Source organism: Bombina bombina, chromosome 2 (genome assembly GCF_027579735.1).
Source record: "Bombina bombina isolate aBomBom1 chromosome 2, aBomBom1.pri, whole genome shotgun sequence".
Lineage (NCBI taxonomy): Eukaryota > Metazoa > Chordata > Amphibia > Anura > Bombinatoridae > Bombina > Bombina bombina.
Genome location: NC_069500.1, coordinates 177,080,772 through 177,104,076, shown reverse-complemented (window position 1 = coordinate 177,104,076; position 23,305 = coordinate 177,080,772). Strand labels below are relative to the sequence as shown.

At 36.1% G+C, this 23,305-nt stretch overlaps 1 protein-coding gene across 1 annotated transcript in view; it reads right to left on the bottom strand.

The window, feature by feature from the left end:
• SERINC5 (serine incorporator 5) overlaps nt 1–23,305 on the bottom strand; it is a 308,689-nt gene that overhangs the window by 85,295 nt on the left and 200,089 nt on the right. The window contains exon 7 of the mRNA XM_053701356.1: nt 15,299–15,394. Coding sequence (XP_053557331.1) covers nt 15,299–15,394 — 96 coding nt within the window. The remainder of the gene's footprint in view (nt 1–15,298; nt 15,395–23,305) is intronic.

The following is a 23,305-nucleotide window of genomic DNA, read 5'->3' as shown; positions in this document are numbered from 1 at the left end:
ATATGTATTACACCTAGTACATTGAAACACCTAGTGTAATATAAGATAGAAGGTCAAGCTTATTATTTAATAAATACAGGATTTTGATTAATAAATACCCATGTTTAGACAAGAGCAATACAATTGATTACCCTATGAGCAATATAATTGGCTAATGCAATTGATTGCAGGTATGTTAAACTTGATTGGCTGTATATAGAAAAAGAGATATATATATGTAGATAAAAAGTTAAATAAAAAGCAAATGGATTAATGCCAATACATTCCTTGTGGTCAGTATAGTTAAAAATACATCCAAAAGTCAATGGTGCAGTCGGCCGACTGTATAAGGAAAAAGATTTCTTATATACAAGAGGTTTCCTATGAGCAAGCGTTGTAAGTTTTATTCTACTCTCGGTAGATTTTGTGTGTAGAAAAAAAGAGATTGCTTGGTAGTGAGCAAGATTGTAGATATTTCTATGTGATGCCAGAGCTCTACGGACTAAGAGATTCAAAACAGTAAGGAGCGGTGAGTTGTTAAAGTTTTAACTTACTGTCTTCTTAGCCGATTCTGGAGCCTGGTTGTAGGTCCGGGTGATGATTCTCCGCTCAACTGATGTAAAGGTGACGTGCTTCCAAATATCCTGGACAGTTGTAGACGGTGTATCTCCTTATGTCGCTGTATTTGTGCAAAAGTGTGGAGATATGCACTTCTTTGGATGCCGGTTTTTAAGTATATTCTTGCTTTTCAAGTGCTTCAGTCCGCTGGCGGATAGTAACAAAGTTGATGACTTTAGCTGTCAGTTCTTTCAGGATTCCAAAAGATGCTCAGTAGATTCCAGAACTGAGAGTTTGAGAGTTTAGTTGCAGTCATTCGCTACGCGTTTCGGCCTTAAACACTGGCCTTTTTCAAGCTGTACTACTGCTGGGGTTGTTGGCAGGCTTTTTATTCCCTTTCTCAAGCCGTTTCTAAACGGTCAGGCAATAAAACAATTACATCATTTGAATAATTGATGAATTGGTTCTATACAAAAAATGGGTTGTTTGTGTCAGTGTCCTTATTTTATCACATATATAAATGCTTAACAGGTGTTGCCGATATCATAAAAAAGCTTTTTGTATACAAAACAGTAACATTTCATAACATATATAGATTAACATTTTGACGTAGCAGTTTTGGCGTAACAACAATAATGTGTCTGTTTGTTACGGAAAACTAACAGAGTGTATGACAGAAGTTTAGCAAATGATACTGATATCTAAAAGCATGCATATCTGTGTATGTGGCTTTTTTACACACAATTCTGTATCGTTTTGAAAGAGATACAAAATAGCATTGGGACGCAACAATGGGAATGTTCATAATTTGTATTTAAAGGGTTATGAAGCGGGGTGCGAAAAATATTGGTGCTAATAGTATAGGTTATAATATATAGTAGAAATACTAATATGATCTTTGAATATTTATTTTTATTTTGGTTATTACTCACGCCGGTAATAGTTTCAGAACACTGAAGTCCGTCTTTGGGGTTTGAGATCGTTAGAGACTTCGATTGTTTGTTGAACGATTATAAAAAACATTTTTTTTTTTAACAATATGAATCGAAGAGTTGATAATATATATTTAAAACAATTGGATAATATATATCTCAAAAAAATAAATAAATATCGAAAATGAATATAAAAAAAAATTATGAATGAATGGAGAAAGCCCACATAGTAATTAAAAAAATTCGATTTTTTTTTTAAAAAATTAAAAAATTAATATAAAGTGTTTAGTGATAAATACAACTTAAAAATATATATTTACTATATATTTGAAAATATATCACATATGTATATGACTTTTAAAACATCTAAAGGTTGGGAACTGTGGATTAAAAAACTTGATTAAAAAAATATGGAAAAAAATATATAATATATATATATATATATATATATGTAGATACAATACTTCAGTGGATAAATATAGGTTCAAAAGATATATAAATATTTTGAACGTCTATATGATATGAGTCCAGAATGTTTATGAGTCATGGGGTATGAATCAGATAGTCCATGGACCCCAAGAAATTGGTTAAGGAATGTATAGTAAACAAATATATACATAACTCCTAATAATAATGTGATATTACGAATTGGCTTGTTTTTATTCTTTTAGAAAACTGTTTAAATTGAAGTCTATATTAAGACCTTTTGGTTGTAGTGTTTGTAGTTGGAAAATCCATTTTGCTTCTGCTTGCAATAATGTATTTGAATGGTTTCCCCCCTACAACTTTTTCTTATTTTTTCTATGGCTGTGAAGTTGAAGAATTTTAGATTGCTATTGTTGCACAATCTGAAGTGCTTTGGGATGGGAAGTTCTAGGTTCCTTTTTTCCCCTGAGTTTTCAATAGATAAAATGTGTTCTCTTATTCTTTCACGTATAGTTCTGTTTCCCCTGTGTATTGGATGTTACACTTTTTACATTCTATAAGATAAATCACATTTTTGTCCATACACCTTATAGTGCTTTTGATTTTGTATTCTTGTTTGTTACTGTTAGAAGTGAAAGTGTGTTTTTTTTTTTTTTTAATGTCTGCAGGCCTTGCATATATGACAGGGGTAAAATCCCTTCAAATCTGATCCTAGGACTCCTTTTTCTATGCCTTTATTTCTGGTGTTTTTCATTGAGGGGGCCAATCTATTTTTAAGTGTGTTGGCTCTTCTGTACACAAATCTTGGTTTTGTGGGTAAAAATGGGCCTATGTCTGGATCATAGCTGAGAATGTACCAATGTTTTTTGATGATTTTTTCAATGGCATATTTGTCTTCCCCATATTGGGTAATGAAAGGAATATTTATTTTATCACTCATTATGTTCTTGCATTCATTTTTCTTAATAGTGTGGTTTAGTATGTCAGTTCTTTCAGTTTTTCTTACCTCTTCTATATATTTCTATATTTTTGATACATCATATCCCCTTTCTATAAATTTGTTTAAATATTATACTTTGTTGTTCAAATGTTTCAGGGTCATTACAATTCCTTTTGAGTCTTAGAAATTGTCCATTCGGAATGTTTTGTTTCCACTTCTTTAGGTGGCAGCTTTCCCAGTGTATGTAGTTATTTGCATCGACTTCCTTGAAGTATGTTTTTGTGTTTAGTTTATCTCCATTAGTTGAAATTTCTAGGTCTAAATAGTTTATTTTCTCTTTGTTGTAGGTATATGTAAATGTGAGGTTTTTGCCATTATTGTTCATGTTTTGGATGCATTGTATCAGATCGTTTTCGTCCCCTGTCCATATAAAGAAAAGGTCGTCTATATATCTTTTATAAATTAAAAACTTTTCTTTAAATATGCTTTGGGTTATGAAAATGTTTTCCCATAGACCCATGAACAGGTTTGCGTAACTGGGGGCAAATTTGGTGCCCATCGCAGTTCCGCAAACCTGTTCATAGAAGATACCATCATATAAAAAGTAGTTATGAGTATGGATGAAATTTATGCCGTCCAGAATGAATTCAATTTGAATTCTAGGGTAACTGGGGTATAGTCAGTCATATACTTTTTCTGTAATTATACCCACTATTTTTGCCTTTTCCAGGTGTTTTTTTTTAGGAAAATCTGATAAACTCTGGTTGGATTTGCAAGCATCTTTTTGTATGTGCTAGTGTCGTTTAATAAATGAAATATCATATCATCATACTGAGTTTTATCTAAAATCACTATCCCCCCCCCCCTTTATCTGCTGGTTTTATGATAATTTCATTATTCTTTTCCAGTTCAGTTATGAGTCGTTTCTGTTTTCTTGTGAGGTTTCGTTTATTATTTTTCTTAGTTTCCAGATTGGTTATGTCTGCTGTAATTAATTTTTCAAAGGTGTCTATGTATTTGCACTTTTAATTTTTAGGGTAAAAGTTGGATTTTCTTTTTAAATCCGTGTGAATGAAGCCTTTCTCATCTTTGAAAGTTTTTATTTCTGTTGTGGTTGCATGCTTTTTCGTCTAAATGTGATTTTTCAGCTGGATTTTTTATAAAATATTTCTTTAATGTTAGGTTAGGAACAAATTTATGTGCATTTATGAATGTGTTAAATTTGTCAATAGATTGTGTTGGTGCAAAAGATAGTCCTTTGCTCAATACTTGACTTTATGAGACATCTAGCTGGAGTTTACGTAGATTATATATTCCTTGTGTATGTGTGGTTATTTCTTTCTTTTTATTTCTTTAAAGTGAGTTTTCTGTGGGTACTGGTATTCTCTTTGATCTCTTTGATCTCCCTCCTCTGGTTCCCCTTTCTGAATGTCTTCTTTTTCTTCTCCCTGAGTTTTGGTGGGGGCCTAGCTCTAAAAAAGGTTGTGGATTTGGGGAGATGTTTTGTGGTGTATTTCTTTTATTTTCATCATCTCTTTTCTGGTCTTGGGCATCGTATCTTATATGTGGTTCATATTTTTCTAGGGCATCCAAATACATATAATAAACCTACAAATAGCTATAATAGCTACAATAGATTCTCAGCCCTAGAAAAATATGAACCACATATAAGATACGATGCCCAAGACCAGAAAAGAGATGATGAAAATAAAAGAAATACACCACAAAACATATCCCCAAATCCACACCCTTTTTTAGAGCTAGGCCCCCACCAAAACTCAGGGAGAAGAAAAAGAAGACATTCAGAAAGAGGGGAACCAGAGGAGGTAGATCAAAGAGATCAAAGAGAATACCAGTACCCACAGAGAACTCACTTTTAAGAAATAAAAAGAAAGAAATAACCACACATACACAAGGAATATATAATCTAAGTAAACTCCAGCTAGATGTCTCACAAAGTCAAGCATTGAGCAAAGGACTATCTTTTGCACCAACACAATCTATTGACAAATTTAACACATTCATAGATGCACATAAATTTGTTCGTAACCTAACATTAAAGAAATATTTTATAAAAAATCCAGCTGAAAAATCACATTTAGACGAAAAAGCATGTAACTCTAATTCAAATACTAATGATGCAACCACAACAGAAATAAAAACTTTCTTTAAAGATGAAAGGCTTCATTCACACGGATTTAAAAAGAAAATCCAACTTTTACCCTAAAAATGAAAAGGGCAAATACATAGACACCTTTGAAAAATGAATTACAGCAGACATAACCAATCTGGAAAATAAGAAAAATAATAAACAAAACCTCACAAGAAAACAGAAACTACTCATAACTGAACTTGAAAAGAATAACGAAATTATCATAAAACCAGCAGAGAAAGTGATTTTAGATAAAACTCAGTATGATGATATGATATTTAATTTATTAAACGACACTAGCACATACAAAAAGATGATTGCAAATCCAACCAGAGTTTATCAGATTTTCCTAAAAAAACACCTGGAAAAGGCAAAAATAGTGGGTATAATTACTGAAAAAGAATATGACTATCTATACCCCAGTTACCCTAGAATTCCAATTATATATGCACTCCCGAAAATACACAAAAACATCACGAAACACCCAGGCCGTCCTATAATCTCGGGAATAAACTCTCTCACATCAAATCTCTCAGCGTATATCGATAAATTCCTTCAACAACATGTAAAAAAAATTAGACTCCTACCTAAGAGACTCAACCAGTTTACTGAAAATATTGGAAGACATCCAATGGAAACCAAACTACCTATTAGTAACTTGTGATGTATCATCACTGTATACTTGCATACAACACATAGATGGAATTAACGGAGTTAAACATTTTCTGACAAGTGATGGAAAAATGCCACTTAACCAAATTGAATTCATTCTGGACGGCATAAATTTCATCCTTACTCATTCATAACTACTTTTTATATGATGGTATCTTCTATGAACAGGTTTGCGGAACTGCGATGGGTACCAAATTTGCCCCCAGTTACGCAAACCTGTTCATGGGTCTATGGGAAAACATTTTCATAAACCAAAGCATATTTAAAGAAAATTTTTTAATTTATAAAAGATATATAGAGGACCTTTTCTTTATATGGACAGGGGACGAAAACGATCTGATACAATGCATCCAAAACATGAACAATAATGACAAAAACCTCACATTTACATATACCTACAACAAAGAGAAAATAAACTATTTAGACCTAGAAATTTCAATTAATGGAGATAAACTAAACACAAAAACATACTTCAAGGAAGTCGATGCAAATAACTACATACACTGGGAAAGCTTCCACCTAAAGAAGTGGAAACAAAACATTCCAAAGGGACAATTTCTAAGACTCAAAAGGAATTGTAATGACCCTGAAACATTTGAACAACAAAGTATGATATTTAAACAGAAATTTATAGAAAGGGGATATGATGTATCAAAAATAGAGAAAGATATAGAAGAGGAAAGAAAAACTGAAAGAATTGACATACTAAACCACACTATTAAGAAAAATGAATGCAAGAACATAATGAGTGATAAAATAAATATTCCTTTCATTACCCAATATGGGGAAGACAAATATGCCATTGAAAAAATAATCAAAAAACATTGGTACATTCTCAGCTATGATCCAGACATAGGCCCATTTTTACCCACAAAACCAAGATTTGTGTACAGAAGAGCCAACACACTTAAAAATAGATTGGCCCCCTCAATGAAAAACACCAGAAATAAAGGCATAGAAAAAGGAGTCCTAGGATCAGATTTGAAGGGATTTTACCCCTGTCATATATGCAAGGCCTGCAGACATTAAAAAAAACCCCCACACTTTCACTTCTAACAGTACCAAACAAGAATACAAAATTAAAAGCACTATAAGGTGTATGGACAAAATTGTGATTTATCTTATAGAATGTAAAAAGTGTAACATCCAATACACAGGGGAAACAGAAAGAACTATACGTGAAAGAATAAGAGAACACATTTTATCTATTGAAAACTCAGGGGAAAAAAGGAACCTAGAACTTCCCGTCCCAAAGCACTTCAGATTGTGCAACAATAGCAATCTAAAATTCTTCAACTTCACAGCCATAGAAAAAAATAAGAAAAAGTTGTAGGGGGGAAAACCATTCAAATACATTATTGCAAGCAGAAGCAAAATGGATTTTCCAACTACAAACACTACAACCAAAAGGTCTTAATATAGACTTCAATTTAAACAGTTTTCTAAAAGAATAAAAACAAGCCAATTCGTAATATCACATTATTATTAGGAGTTTTGTATATATTTGTTTACTATACATTCCTTAACCAATTTCTTGGGGTCCATAGACTATCTGATTCATAAACATTCTGGACTCATATCATATTGACGTTCAAAATATTTATATATCTTTTGAACCTATATTTATCCACTGAAAAGTATTGTATCTACATATATATATAACATAATTTATGTAAGAACTTACCTGATAAATTCATTTCTTTCATATTAGCAAGAGTCCATGAGCTAGTGACGTATGGGATATACATTCCTACCAGGAGGGGCAAAGTTTCCCAAACCTTAAAATGCCTATAAATACACCCCTCACCACACCCACAATTCAGTTTAACGAATAGCCAAGAAGTGGGGTGATAAGAAAAAAGTGCGAAAGCATATAAAATAAGGAATTGGAATAATTGTGCTTTATACAAAAAAATCAAAACCACCACAAAAAAGGGCGGGCCTCATGGACTCTTGCTAATATGAAAGAAATGAATTTATCAGGTAAGTTCTTACATAAATTATGTTTTCTTTCATGTAATTAGCAAGAGTCCATGAGCTAGTGACGTATGGGATAATGATTACCCAAGATGTGGATCTTTCCACGCAAGAGTCACTAGAGAGGGAGGGATAAAATAAAGACAGCCAATTCCTGCTGAAAATAATCCACACCCAGAATAAAATTTTAATGAAAAAACATAAGCAGAAGATTCAAACTGAAACCACTGCCTGAAGTACGTTTCTACCAAAAACTGCTTCAGAAGAAGAAAACACATCAAAATGGTAGAATTTAGTAAAAGTATGCAAAGAGGACCAAGTTGCTGCTTTGCAAATCTGATCAACTGAAGCTTCATTCCTAAACGCCCAGGAAGTAGAAACTGACCTAGTAGAATGAGCTGTAATCCTTTGAGGCGGAGTGTTACCCGACTTAACATAGGCATGATGAAATAAAGATTTCAACCAAGATGCCAAAGAAAGGGCAGAAGCTTTCTGGCCTTTTCTAGAACCGGAAAAGATGACAAATAGACTAGAAGTCTTTCGGAAAGACTTAGTAGCTTCAACATAATATTACAAAGCTCTAACAGCATCCAAAGAATGCAATGATTTCTCCTTAGAATTCATAGGATTAGGACATAATGAAGGAACCACAATTTCTCTACTAATGTTGTTAGAATTCACAACCTTAGGTAAAAAATTCAAAAGAAGTTCGCAGCACCGCCTTATCCTGATGCAAAATCAGAAAAGGAGACTCACAAAAAAGAGTAGATAATTCAGAGACTCTTCTGGCAGAAGAGATGGCCAAAAGAAACAAAACTTTCCAAGAAAGTAATATAACGACCAAAGAATGCATGAGTTCAAAAGGAGGAGCTTGAAGAGCCCCCAGAACCAAATTCAAACTCCAAGGAGGAGAAATTGACTTAATGACAGGTTTTATATGAACCAAAGGTTGTACAAAACAATGAATATCAGGAAGATTAGCAATCCTTCTGTGAAAAAGAACAGAAAGAGCAGAGATTTGTCTTTCAAGGAACTTGCGGACAAACCTTTATCTAAACCATCCTGAAGAAAATGTAAAATTCTCGGTATTCAAAAAGAATGCCAAGAAAAAAGATGAGAAAGACACTAAGAAATATAAGTCTTCCAGACTCTATAATATATCTCTCTAGATACAGATTTACGAGCCTGTCACATAGTATCAATCACAGAGTCAGAGAAACCTCTTTGACCAAGAATCAAGCGTTCAAACTCCATACCTTAAAATTAAGGTTTTGAGATCCTGATGGAGAAAAGAACCTTGAGACAGAAAGACTGGTCTTAGCGGAAGAGTCCACAGCTGGCAAGAGGCCATCCGGACAAGATCCGCATACCAAAACCTGTGAGGCCATGCTGGAGCTACCAGCAGGACAAACGAGCATTCCTTTAGAATATTGGAGAATACCCTTGGAAGAAGAACTAGAGGCGGAAAGATATAGGCAGGATGACACTTGTAAGGAAGAGATAATGCATCCACTGCCTCCGCCCGAGGATCCCGGGATCCGGACAGATACCAGGGAAGTTTCTTGTTTAGATGAGAAGCCATCAGATCTATTTCTGGGAGTTCCCACATTTGAACAATCTGAGGAAATACCTCTGGGTGAAGAGACCATTCGCCCAGGTGCAACGTTTGGCGACTGAGATAATCCGCTTTCCAATTGTCCATACCTGGGATATGAACCGCAGAGATTAGACAGGAGCTGGATTCCGCCCAAACCAAAATTCGAGATACTTCTTTCATAGCCAGAGGACTGTGAGTCCCTCCTTGATGATTGATGTATGCCACAGTTGCGACATTGTCTATCTGAAAACAAATGAACAACTCTCTCTTCAGAAGAGGCCAAGACTGAAGAGCTCTGAAAATTGCACGGAGTTCCAAAATATTGATCGGAAATCTCACCTCCTGAGATTCCCAAACCCCTTGTGCCGTCAGATACCCCCACACAGCTCCCCAACCTGTAAGACTTGCATCTGTTGAGATTATAGCCCAGGTCGGAAGAACAAAGAAGCCCCCTGAACTAAACGATGGTGATCTGTCCACCATGTCAGAGAGTGTCGTATAATCGGTTTAAAGATATTAATTGAGATATCTTTGAATAATCCCTGCACCATTGGTTCAGCATACAGAGCTGAAGAGGTCGCAAGTGAAAACGAGCAAAGGAGATCGCATCTGATGCGGCAGTCCTAAGACCTAAAATTTCCATGCATAAGGCTACCAAAGGGAATGATTGTGACTGAAGGTTTTGACAAGCTGATATCAATGTTAAACTTCTCTTGTCTGACAAGGACAGAGTCATAGATACTGAATCTATCTAGAAACCTAAAAAGGTTACCCTTGTCTGAGGAATCAATGAACTGATTGGTAAATTGATCCTCCAACCATGAACTTGAAGAAACAACACAAGTCAATTCGTATGAGATTCTTCGAAAATGAGAAGACTGAGCAAGTACCAAGATATCGTCCAAATAAGGAAATACCAAAACCCTGTTCTCTGATTACAGAAAGAAGGGCACCGAGAACCTTTGAAAAAAATTCTTGGAATTGAGGCTAGGCCAAACGGTAGAGCCACAAAACTGGTAATGCTTGTCTAAAAAGAGAATCTCAGACACTAAAAGTGATCTGGATGAATCGGAATATGCAGATACACATCCTGTAAATCTATTGTAGACATATAATGCCCTTGCTAAACAAAAGGCAGGATAGTCCTACAGTAACCATCTTGAATGTTGGTATCCTTACATAACGATTCAATATTGAAAGATCCGGAACTGGTCTGAAGGAATTGACCTTCTTTGGTACAATGAAGAGATAAAATAAAACCCCAGCCCCTGTTCCAGAACTGGAACTGGCATAATTACTCCAGCCAACTCTAGATCTGAAACACATTTCAGAAATGCTGAGCCTTTGCTGTGTTAACTGGGACACGGGAAATAAAAAAATCTCTTAGCAGGAGGCCTTAATTTGAAGCCAATTCTGTACCTTTCTGAAACAATGTTCTGAAACCAGAGATTGAGAACGGAATTGATCCAAATTCCTTTGAAGAAAACGTAATCTGCCCCATACCAGCTGAGCTGGAATAAGGGCCGCACCTTCATGGGTACTTAGGAGCTGGCTATAGGTTTCTATAAGGCTTGGATATATTCCAAACTGGAAATAGTTTCCAAACTGATACCGCTCCTGAGGATGAAGGATCAGGCTTTTGTTCCTTGTTGTGAGGAAAAGAACGAAAATGATTATTAGACCTAAATTTACCTTAGATTTTTTTATCCTTTGGTAAAAAAGTTCCCTTCCTTCCAGAAACAGTTGAGATAATAATTTATTACCCTGGAAAGAAAGGGAAAGCAAAGTTGACTTAGAAGACATATCAGCATTCCAAGTTTAATCCATAAAGCTTTTCTAGCTAAAATAGCTAGAGACATATACCTGACATCAACTCTAATGATATAAAAAGATGGTATCACCAATAAAATTATTAGCATGTTATAGAATAATAATAATGCTATAAAATTATGATCTGTTACTTGTTGCGCTAAAGCTTCTAACCAAAAAGTTGAAGCTGCAGCAACATCCGCTAAAAATATAGCAGGTCTAAGAAGATTACCTGAACATAAGTAAGCTTTTCTTAGAAAGGATTCAATTTTCCTATCTAAAGGATCCTTAAATGAAGTACTATCTGCCGTAGGAATAGTAGTACATTTAGCAGGAGTAGAGACAGCCCCATAACCTTAGGGATTTTGTCCCAAAAAACTCTAATCTGTCAGATGGCACAGGATATAATTGCTTAAACGTTTAGAAGGAGTAAAAGAATTACCCAAATTATTCCATTCCCTGGAAATTACTTCAGAAATAGCATCAGGGAGATTAAACACTTCTGGAATAACTACAGGAGATTTAAAACCTTATTTAAACGTTTAGATTTAGTATCAAGAGGACCAGAATCCTCTATTTCTAAAGCAATTAATACTTCTTTAAATAAAGAACAAATAAATTCCATCTTGAACAAATACAAAGATTTATCAGCATCAACCTCTGAGACAGAAACCTCTGAACCAGAAGAACCATTATCAGTATCAGAATGATGATGTTCATTTAAAAATTCATCTGAAAAAAGAGAAGTTTTAAAAGACTTTTATGTAAACTAGAAGGAGAAATAACAGACATAGCCTTCTTAATGGATTTAAAAAATAAAATCTCTTATGTTTATCAGGAACACTCTGAAAATTAGATGTTGACGGAACAGCAACAGGTAATGTAACAGTACTAAAGGAAATTTTATCTGCATTAATAAGTTTGTCATGACATGCAATACAAACAACAGCTGGAGAAACAGATACCAAAAATTTATAGCAGATACACTTAGCTTGGTAGCTCCAGCACCGGGCAGTGATTTTCCTGAAGTATCTTCTGACTCAGTTGCAACGTGGAACATCTTGCAATATGTAATAGAAAAAACAACATATAAAGCAAAATTGAACAAATTCCTTAAATGACAGTTTCAGGAATGGGAAAAAATGCCAGTGAACAAGCTTCTAGCAACCAGAAGCAATAAATAATGAGACTTAAATAATGTGGAGACAAAAGCGACGCCCATATTTTTTTTTTTTTTTTTTTAGCGCCAAATAAGACGCCCACATTATTTGGCGCCTAAATGCTTTTGGCGCCAAAAATGACGCCATATCCGGAACGCTGACATTTTTGGCGCAAAAGAACGTCAAAAAAATGACGCAACTTCCGGCGACACGTATGACGCCGGAAACAGAAAAGATTTTTTGCGCCAAAAAAGTCCGCGCCAAGAATGACGCAATAAAATGAAGCATTTTCAGCCCCCGCGAGCCTAACAGCCCACAGGGAAAAAGTCAAATTTTTTAAGGTAAGAAAAAATGATTGATTCAAATGCATTATCCCAAATATGAAACTGACTGTCTGAAAAAAAGGAATGTTGAACATCCTGAGTCAAGGCAAATAAATGTTTGAATACATATATTTAGAACTTTATAAAAAAAAGTGCCCAACCATAGCTTTAGAGTGTCACAGAAAATAAGACTTACTTACCCCAGGACACTCATCTACATGTTTGTAGAAAGCCAAACCAGTACTGAAACGAAAATCAGCAGAGGTAATGGTATATATATATATATAAGAGTATATCGTCGATCTGAAAAGGGAGGTAAGAGATGAATCTCCACGACCGATAACAGAGAACCTATGAAATAGACCCCGTAGAAGGAGATCATTGAATTCAAATAGGCAATACTCTCCTCACATCCCTCTGACATTCACTGCACGCTGAGAGGAAAACTTCTCAACTTGCTTCCCAACTTGCTGCGGAGCGCATATCAACGTAGAATCTAGCACAAACTTTTTGCAAGTTCAACTTGTCCTGTTTCCAATCAAGTTGTGATTGCACAATCTAACTGACTTACTACATTTTCAATTGATCTCAACATAACACCAGAGTATTCTGCTCCTGTCTAAAAGAGGAGAGTCCACAGCGGCCCACCCAGGAAAGCTGAATCCAGTTGGCTCCAGTGTACTGACTGCTGATTTAAACGTTAGTCTGCCTTTTTGCACCTCTTTCAACAAAGGTGCCAATAAACCTTGTGAGTATATTACCATCTGCTATTTGCTCAGTGTGATCCATTATTGTTGGAACCTACTTGCACTATGAGGCGCTGTCTTTCTTTTTACCATACACAGATATGCATGCTTTTAGATATCAGTATCATTTGCTAAACTTCTGTCATACACTCTGTTAGTTTTCCGTAACAAACAGACACATTATTGTTGTTACGCCAAAACTGCTACGTCAAAATGTTAATCTATATATGTTATGAAATGTTACTGTTTTGTATACAAAAAGCATTTTTATGATAGCGGCAAAACCTGTTAAGCATTTATATATGTGATAAAATAAGGACACTGACACAAACAACCCATTTTTTGTATAGAACCAATTCATCAATTATTCAAATGATCTAATTGTTTTATTGCCTGACCGTTTAGAAACGGCTTGAGAAAGGGAATAAAAAGCCCACCAACAACCCCAGCAGTAGTACAGCTTGAAAAAGGCCAGTGTTTAAGGCCGAAACGCGTAGCGAATGACTGCAACTAAACTCTCAAACTCTCAGTTCTGAAATCTACTGAGCATCTTTTGGAATCCTGAAAGAACTGACAGCTAAAGTCATCAACTTTGTTACTATCCGCCAGCGGACTGAAGCACTTGAAAAGCAAGAATATACTTAAAAACCGGCATCCAGAGAAGTGCATATCTCCACACTTTTGCACAAATACAGCGACATAAGGAGAAACACAGTCTACAACTGTCCAGGATATTTGGAAGCACATCACCTTTACATCAGTTGAGCCGAGGATCATCACCCGGACCTACAACCAGGCTCCAGAATCGGCGAAGAGACAGTAAGTTAAAACTTTAACAACTCAGCGCTACTTACTGTTTTGCATCTCTTAGTCCGTAGAGCTCTGGCATCACATAGAAATATCTACAATCTTGCTCACTACCAAGAAATCTCTTTTTTCTACACACAAAATCTACAGAGAGTAGAATAAAACTTACAACGCTTGCTCATAGGAACCTCTTGTATATAAGAAATCTTTTTCCTTATACAGTCGGCCGACTGCACCATTGACTTTTGGATGTATTTTTAACTATTTTTAACTATACTGACCACAAGGAATGTATTGGCATTAATCCATTGGCTTTTTATTTAACTTTTTATCTACATATATATCTCTTTTTCTATATACAGCCAATCAAGTCTAACATACCTGCAATCAATTGCATTAGCCAATTATATTGCTCATAGGGTAATCAATTGTATTGCTCTTGTGTAAACATGGGTATTTACTAATCAAAATCCTGTATTTATTAAATAATAAGTTTGACCTATCTTATATTACACTAGGTGTTTCAATGTACTAGGTGTAATACATATATTAGTAAACTTTATTGTTATTTATCATTTTTATACATTTTATTCTCCCTAGGAACACCAAGTGATCCCAAAATAACACCCTCTAGAGTCACACAGATATATGATCTTTTTATATATATTTTATTAATTTGCATTAATCTATTTATTAATATTAAATAAAATATTTGTTCTAGTAACTTCTGAGTCCTAGTGAAATTTGTAACCAAATGTTTTTCCGCCCAAGGGGTACACATTTCAAACCAACACTACTTATATATACATTCAATCGTTTTTTTATAGGTTTTAGCATTAATTTGCGCCCCATACTCCTTACCTCTTTTTTCCACACGCCCATACCGGATGGAATTTGGAACAATTCAGAATGCTCTTACACCTTTTATTATTTTTCCCAGTAAGATTGTATTAAGTGTTTAACTGTACAGCATCACTTTTTAAATAACTGAATGCTGTAATACGGATTGCTAAAGCCCCATAAAGCCTTAAATGTGATATAAATCAACAAGATAAACTAGACATCAAATTGCTTGTTTTTAATGGAAAAAAATTATTTATTTTCATTAAACCACGTGCTCCTAAGTGCACGATACTTTAAAATTAACTAATGATGGCTATGCTACTCCTTCAGTCTTTCAATTGCAGGCAAGTGCATAAGCAATAAGTACATAAACATACTTGTTTCTACTGGCTTGCTTGCCAAGGATGAAAATGTCAGGTACATTACATAGCAGCTAATCATTCCAGACTGCAGCAATCCAGAGTGTTCATCACCTGTAGAATACAAGGATTAACAGACAACAATTAAATTATAACATTTCTAGGGCAATAGCTTCTGAGTATCTAGAACTAGAGCAAAGAAATATATCATTCGATGCAAGATCATTCTTAGGGAAAATAAATTACCATTGCTAAAATAACATGTATGACACCTTTTGGTAAAAGTTTCCTACTGATTACAGAATGTTGGTTATCAATATGAATATTTAGGTGGCCAAGCAACGTAGTTGCTGGACAACCTATTGTTATTGTCAGGATTATTATCAGGTGGCCAAGCAACATAGTTGCTAGACAACCTATTGTTATTGTCAGGATTATTATTATTATTCCGCCAAGATTTTTCTTTTGCTCATAACTATTGAACTGCTAATGCAAAGCTCTTGAAAACAGATAAGCTGCTACAGCCTATTGCTCTGCTACATCTCATGCAACATTGAACTCATAGGTCACATCGTCTGGCCGCCATATTGCATTTTGCAACTAATTTCGACCAACGCTTAAAAATCTTAAGCTCTGGAACTGTTTATGTTTCAACTTAGAAACTTGCTGTGCTCAGTGCTGCTATGACCTAGAGTTGCTATTGCTCAAGAGAAGTGCCTCAGTCACATGATGTAGCAGCCATCTTGAATTTTGCGAAAATCTTCAAACATCTTCTTCTCTGAAGGTCCTCTACCAAGTTTGTTCAACCTGCGAATTTTCCATAATTAACATGGCCGCTATGAGCCATTCGCCTTTTTATCGCAGTTTAATTGCGTAATTTGCACTTTATGCATTAGTTTTACAATATTTAACAATATTACAGTGTAATAGACACATGATTACACAGTCATAACCCTCAAAGACAATATTGCAGTCAAAATTCGCACTGCACAGTTGCAAATTTCTTTGCAATTGCTTATGTTACAACTGTAAAACTTGCTGTATAGCTTTATATTACGACTTGGCTGCTTGCAACTATATTCTAATTTATCAGTGTTAAAGGGGCATGACACCCAAATGCCATATCACTTGAAAGTGATAAAGCATTTCTGTAAAAAGCTGACTACAAACTATCACCTGAACATCTCTTAATTAAGCAAGATATTTTACCTCAAATTTTTTTCTCAATAGCCACATCTCACTGTAAAGGGAGTTTAAATATCAAATCAGGATGCTAGACCTGGGACTTGCAAAGGTCCGGACATCTGGCATGTGCAGGCACAATCACTTTATTTCCCTCCTCAGATTAAAAGGGACAGTCTAATCAAAATTAAACTCATGATTCAAAAAGAACATGCACTTTTAAAATAACTTTCCATTTTACTTTTATCATCAAATTTGCTTTGTTCTCTTAGTATTCTTTGTTGAAAGCTAAACCTAGGTATCCTAATTTCTAAGCCCTTGAAGGACGCCTCTTATCTCAGTGCCTTTTGACAGCTTTTCCCAGCTAGACAGCACTAGATCATGTGTGCCTTATAGATAACATTGTGCTCACTCCCATGGAGTTATTTATGAGTCAGCACTGATTGGCTAAATGCAAGTCTGCCAATACAACTGAAATAAGGGGGCAGTCTGCAGAGGCTTAGATGCAAGTTAATCACAGAAGTAAAAAATATATTAATATAATCGTGTTGGTTATGCAAAACTGGCGAATGGGTAATAAAGAGATTAGCTATCTTTTTAAACAAAAATTCTGGAGTAGACTGTCCCTTTAAGGAAGTTTACTATGAACAATCACACAATCACAGTAAGTATCATTACTATAACCCCCAGTCATTCTTTGCCTTGTACATCAGGACAAGAAGGGTAGACCTAAAGGTCGCCAGAATTCTAATTTTCGTTCCTTTCGCAACTTCAAAAGGACAAAAGCCTTCCTCCTCCTCTTCCAAGACGGAGCAATCCAGGACTTCATGGAGTTCTAGTCATCCTTGGAATAAGGGGAAACAATCCAAGAAACCTTCCTCTGAGTCTAAGTCAGCATGAAGGGCCGCCCTCGATCCTGTTTCGGATCAAGTAGGGGGCAGGCTTTCCTTCTTTCAGCAGGCTTGGATCCGCGTCGTCCCAGATCCTTGGGCAGTTGAAGTCGTCATCCAGGGATACAGGATAGGATTCAAATCTTGTCCCGCCAGGGGCAAATTACTCCTGTCAAGGTTATCTGTAAACCAGGTAAAGACAGAGGCTTTCTTCAACTGCGTAAAGGATCTAGCTTCTCTGGGAATGATTGTCCCAGTTCCTCTAGTGGAACAGGGTCAAGGATTCTATTCCAACCTCTGCGTGGTTCCCAATAAAAAACATAATTTATGTAAGAACTTACCTGATAAATTCATTTCTTTCATATTGGCAAAAGTCCATGAGCTAGTGACGTATGGGATATACAATCCTACCAGGAGGGGTAAAGTTTCCCAAACCTCAAAATGCCTATAAATACACCCCTCACCACACCCACAATTCAGTTTAACGAATAGCCAAGAAGTGGGGTGAAAAAGAAAGGAGTAATAAGCATCAACAAAGAAATATGGAAATAATTGTGCTTTATACAAAAAAATCATAACCACCAAAAAAAGGGTGGGCCTCATGGACTCTTGCTAATATGAAAGAAATGAAGGGACAAAATAAAAACAGTCATTTCGCTGAAAAAAAATAATCCACAACCCAAATATAAGTTTATTCTCAAAAAAGAAAAAGAAAAACTTAAATCATAAGCAGAAGAATCAAACTGAAACAGCTGCCTGAAGAACTTTCCTACCAAAAACTGCTTCTGAAGAAGCAAATACATCAAAATGGTAAAATGTAGTAAAAGTATGCAAAGAAGACCAAGTTGCTGCTTTGCAAATCTGATCAACTGAAGCTTCATTCTTAAAAGCCCAAGAAGTGTAAACTGATCTAGTAGAATGAGCTGTAATTCTCTGAGCCGGGGCTTTACCCGACTCCAAATAAGCTTGATGAATCAAAAGCTTTAACCACGATGCCAAAGAAACGGCAGAAGCCTTCTGACCTTTCCTGGAACCAGAAAAGATAAAATATAGACTAGAAGTCTTCCTGAAATCTTTAGTGGCTTCAACATAATATTTCAGAGCTTTCACCACATCAAAAGAATGTAAAGATTTCTCCAAAGAATTCTTAGGATTAGGACACAAAGAAGGGACAACAATTTCTCTATTAATGTTGTTAGAATTCACAACCTTAGGTAAGAATTTAAATGAAGTCCGCAAAACTGCCTTATCCTGATGAAAAATCATAAAAGGAGATTCACAAGAAAGAGCAGATAATTCAGAAACTCTTCTAGCAGAAGAGAAGGCCAAAAGGAACAACACTTTCCAAGAAAGTAGTTTAATGTCCAAAGAATGCATAGGCTTAAATGGAGGAGCATGTAAAGCCTTCAAAACCAAATTAAGACTCCAAGGAGGAGAGATTGATTTAATGACTTGATACGAACCAAAGCCTGTACAAAACAATGAATATCAGGAGGTTTAGCAATTTTCCTGTGGAATAAAACAGAAAGAGCAGAGATTTGTCCTTTCAAGGAACTTGCAGACAAACCTTTATCCAAACCATCCTGAAGAATTTATGAGAAGAACACCATGAAATGTAAGTCTTCCAAACTCGATAATAAATCTTTCTAGAAACAGATTTACGAGCCTGCAATATAGTATTAAACACTGAGTCAGAGAAACCGCTATGACTAAGCACTAAGCGTTTAATTTCCATACCTTCAAATTTAATGATTTGAGATCCTGATGGAAAAACAGACCTTGAGATAGAAGATCTGGCCTTAATGGAAGTGGCCAAGGTTGGCAACTGGACATCCGAACAAGATCCGCATACCAAAACCTGTGAGACCATGCTGGAGCCACCAGCAGCACAAATGATTGCTCCATGATTATTTTGTAGATTACTCGTGGAAGAAGAACTAGAGGCGGGAAAATATAAGCAGGTTGATAACACCACGGAAGTATCAACGCATCCACTGCTTCCACCTGAGGATCCCTGGACCTGGACAGGTACCTGGGGAGTTTTTTGTTTATAGTAGATGCCATCTGATATATTTCTGGAAGCCCCCACATCTGAACAATTCTAGAAAACACATCTGGGTGGAGAGACCATTCTCCCGGATGTAAAGTCTCACGACTGAGATAATACGCTTCCCAATTGTCTATACCTGGGATATGAACCGCAGAAATTAGACAGGAGCTGGATTCCGCCCAAACAAGTATCCAAGATACTTCTTTCATAGCTTGAGGACTGTGAGTCCCACCCTGATGATTGACATATGCCACAGTTGTCATATTGTCTGTCTGAAAACAAATGAACGGTTCTCTCTTTAGCAGAGGCCAAAACTGAAGAGCCCTGAGAATTGCACGGAGTTCCAAAATATTGATTGGTAATCTCGCCTCTTGAGATTTCCAAACCCCTTGTGCTGTCAGAGATCCCCAAACAGCTCCCCAACCTGAAAGACTCTCATATGTTGTGATCACAGTCCAGGTTGGACGAACGAAAGAGGCCCCTAGAATTATACGATAGTGATCTAACCACCAAGTCAGAGAAAGTCGAACATTGGGATTTAAGGATATTAATTGTGATATCCTTGCATAATCCCTGCACCATTGGTTCAGCATACAAAGCTGGAGAGGTCTCATATGAAAACGAACAAAGGGGATCGCGTCCAATGCTGCAGTCATGAGACCTAAAACTTCCATGCACATAGCTACTGAAGGGAATGACTGAGACTGAAGGTTCCGACAGGCTGCAACCAATTTCAAACATCTCTTGTCTGTTAGAGACAAAATCAAGGACACTGAATCTATCTGGGAAGCTATAAAGGTTACCTTTGTCTGAGGAAACACAGAACTTGTTGGTAAATTCATCCTCCAACCATGTCTTTGAAGAAACAACACTAGTTGATTGGTGTGAGATTCTGCAGAACGTAAAGACTGAGCGAGTACCAAGATATCGTCCAAATAAGGAAACACCGCAATATCCTGCTCTCTGATTACAGAGAGTAGGGCACCGAGAACCTTTGAAAAGATTCTTGGAGCTGTCGCTAGGCCAAAAGGAAGAGCGACAAATTGGTAATGCTTTTCTAGAAAAGAGAATCTCAGGAACTGATAATGATCCGGATGAATCGGAATATGAAGATATGCATCCTGTAAGTCTATTGTGGAAATATAATGCCCTTGCTGAACAAAAGGCAGAATAGTCCTTATAGTCACCATCTTGAAAGAATTTTCTTTCTTTGGGACAATGAATAGATTTGAATAAAACCCCAGACCCTGTTCCAGAAACGGAACTGGAATGATTACCCCTGATAACTCCAAGTCTGAAACACACTTCAGGAAAGCCTGAGCCTTTACTGGGTTCGCTGGAATGCGTGAGAGAAAAAATCTTCTCACAGGCAGTATTACTCTGAATCCTATTCTGTACCCCTGAGAGACAATACTCTAAATCCAATGATTTTGGACCGAATTGATCCAAACATCTTTGAAAAATTTTAATCTGCCCCCTACCAGCTGAGCTGGAATGAGGGCCACACCTTCATGCGGACTTGGGGACTGGCTTTGATCTCTTAAATGGCTTGGATTTATTCCAATTTGAGGAAGGCTTCCAATTGGAAACAGATTCCTTTGGGGAAGAATTAGATTTCTGTTCCTTATTATGTCGAAAGGAACGAAAACAGTTAGAAGCTTTAGATTTACCCTTAGGTTTTTTATCCTGAGGCAAAAAAAAACTCCCTTCCCCCCAGTGACAGTTGAAATTATTAAATCCAACTGAGAACCAAATAAATTATTACCTTGGAAAGAAAGAGATAGCAATCTGGACTTAGAAGTCATATCAGCATTCCAAGATTTAAGCCACAAAGCTCTTCAAGCTAAAATAGCTAAAGACATATATCTAACATCAATTTTGATGATATCAAAAATGGCATCACAAATGAAATTATTAGCATGTTGAATCAACTTAACAATGTTAGATAAATCATGATCCGATACTTGTTGCGCTAAAGTCTCCAACCAAAAAGTTGAAGCAGCTGCAATATCAGCCAAAGAAATTGCAGGCCTAAGAAGATGAACGAATATACTCCATTTTAAATAAATAAGAGGATTTGTCAGTGTCAATATCTGAGGCAGGATCTTCTGAATCAGATAGATCCTCATCAGAGAAGGATAAATAAAGTATGTTGCCGGTCATTTGAAATTTCATCAACTCTGAGAAGTTTTAAAATACCTTTTACGTTTATTAGAAGGCGGGATGGCAGACAAAGCCTTCTGAATAGAATCAGAAATAAATTCTTTTAAATTTACAGGTATATCTTGTGCATTAGATGTTGAGGGAACAACAACAGGTAATGAACTACTACTGATGGATACATTTTCTGCATGTAAAAGTTTATCATGACAACTATTACAAACCACAGCTGGAGGTATAATCTCCACAAGTTTACAACAAATGTACTTAACTTTGGCAGAACTGTTATCAGGCAGCAAGGATCCAACAGTGAATTCTGAGACAGGATCAGATTGAGACATCTTGCAAATGTAAGAGAAAAAAACAACATATAAAGCAAAATGATCAATTTCCTTATTTGGCAGTTTCAGGAATGGGAAAAAATGCAAACAGCCTAGCCCTCTGATAGAGAAAAAAGGCAAGACGCATATAGGAATGGGCTCTTAAATAATGAAAATATTTGGCGCCAAGTATGACGCACAACAAACAGAAAAATATTTTTCGGCGAAAAAAACAACACACTCGCGCCATAGATGACGCAACCTTGTGAAGGACTCGGCGTCAACTATGACGCCGGAAATGACGAATTTGCGCCAACAAACGTAACTTTGCGCCAAAAAATCTCGCGCCAAGAATGACGCAATAAACTTTGGCATTTTGCGCCCTTGCAAGCCTAATTCTGCCCGCAAATTTAAAAGACAGTCAATTTGAAAAAGTCTATACCCCAGGTAAGAAATAAATTTTAATAAAAAAGCATTTTCCAGATATGAAACTGACAGAAAAAAGAAATATACTGAAACCTGAATCATGGCAAATATAAGTGCAATACATATATTTAGAACTTTATATAAATACATAAAGTGCCAAACCCTATCTGAGAGTGTCTTAAGTAATGAAAACATACTTACCAAAAGACACCCATCCACATATAGCAGATAGCCAAACCAGTAATAAAACAGTTATCAGCAGAGGTAATGGTATATAAGACTATATCGTCGATCTGAAAAGGGAGGTAGGAGATGAATCTCTACGACCGATAACAGAGAACCTATGAAATAGATCCCGGTGAGGAAAACTATTGCATTCAATAGGTAATACTCCCTTCACATCCCTCTGACATTCACTGTACTCTGAGAGGAAACGGGGTTCAAAAATGCTGAGAAGCGCATATCAACGTAGAAATCTTAGCACAAACTTACTTCACCACCTACATAGGAGGCAAAGTTTGTAAACTCGACGTCAACTAAGTCGCCGGAAATGAAGAATTTGCGTCACCGGACATATCTTCGCGCCAAAAAAAATCTCGTGAAAAAAATTACGCAATAAACATCGGGATTTTGCGACCTTGCAAGCCTAATTTTGCCCGCGAAAATGTAATGAAAAAGCAGTCAATTTGAAAAAAAGACTATACCCCAGTTAAGAAAAATATTTTCCTAAATATGTTTTTTCCCAAATATGAAACTGATAGTCTGCAAAAGGAAATATACATAAACCTGACTCATGGCAAATATAAGTACAATACATATATTTAAAACTTTATATTAATACATAAAGTGCCAAACCATAGCTGAGAGTGTTTTAAGTAATGAAAACACACTTACCAAAAGACACCCATCCACATATAGCAGATAGCCAAACCAGTACTGAAACGGTTATCAGTAGAGGTAATGGACTATGAGAGTATATCGTCGATCTGAAAAGGGA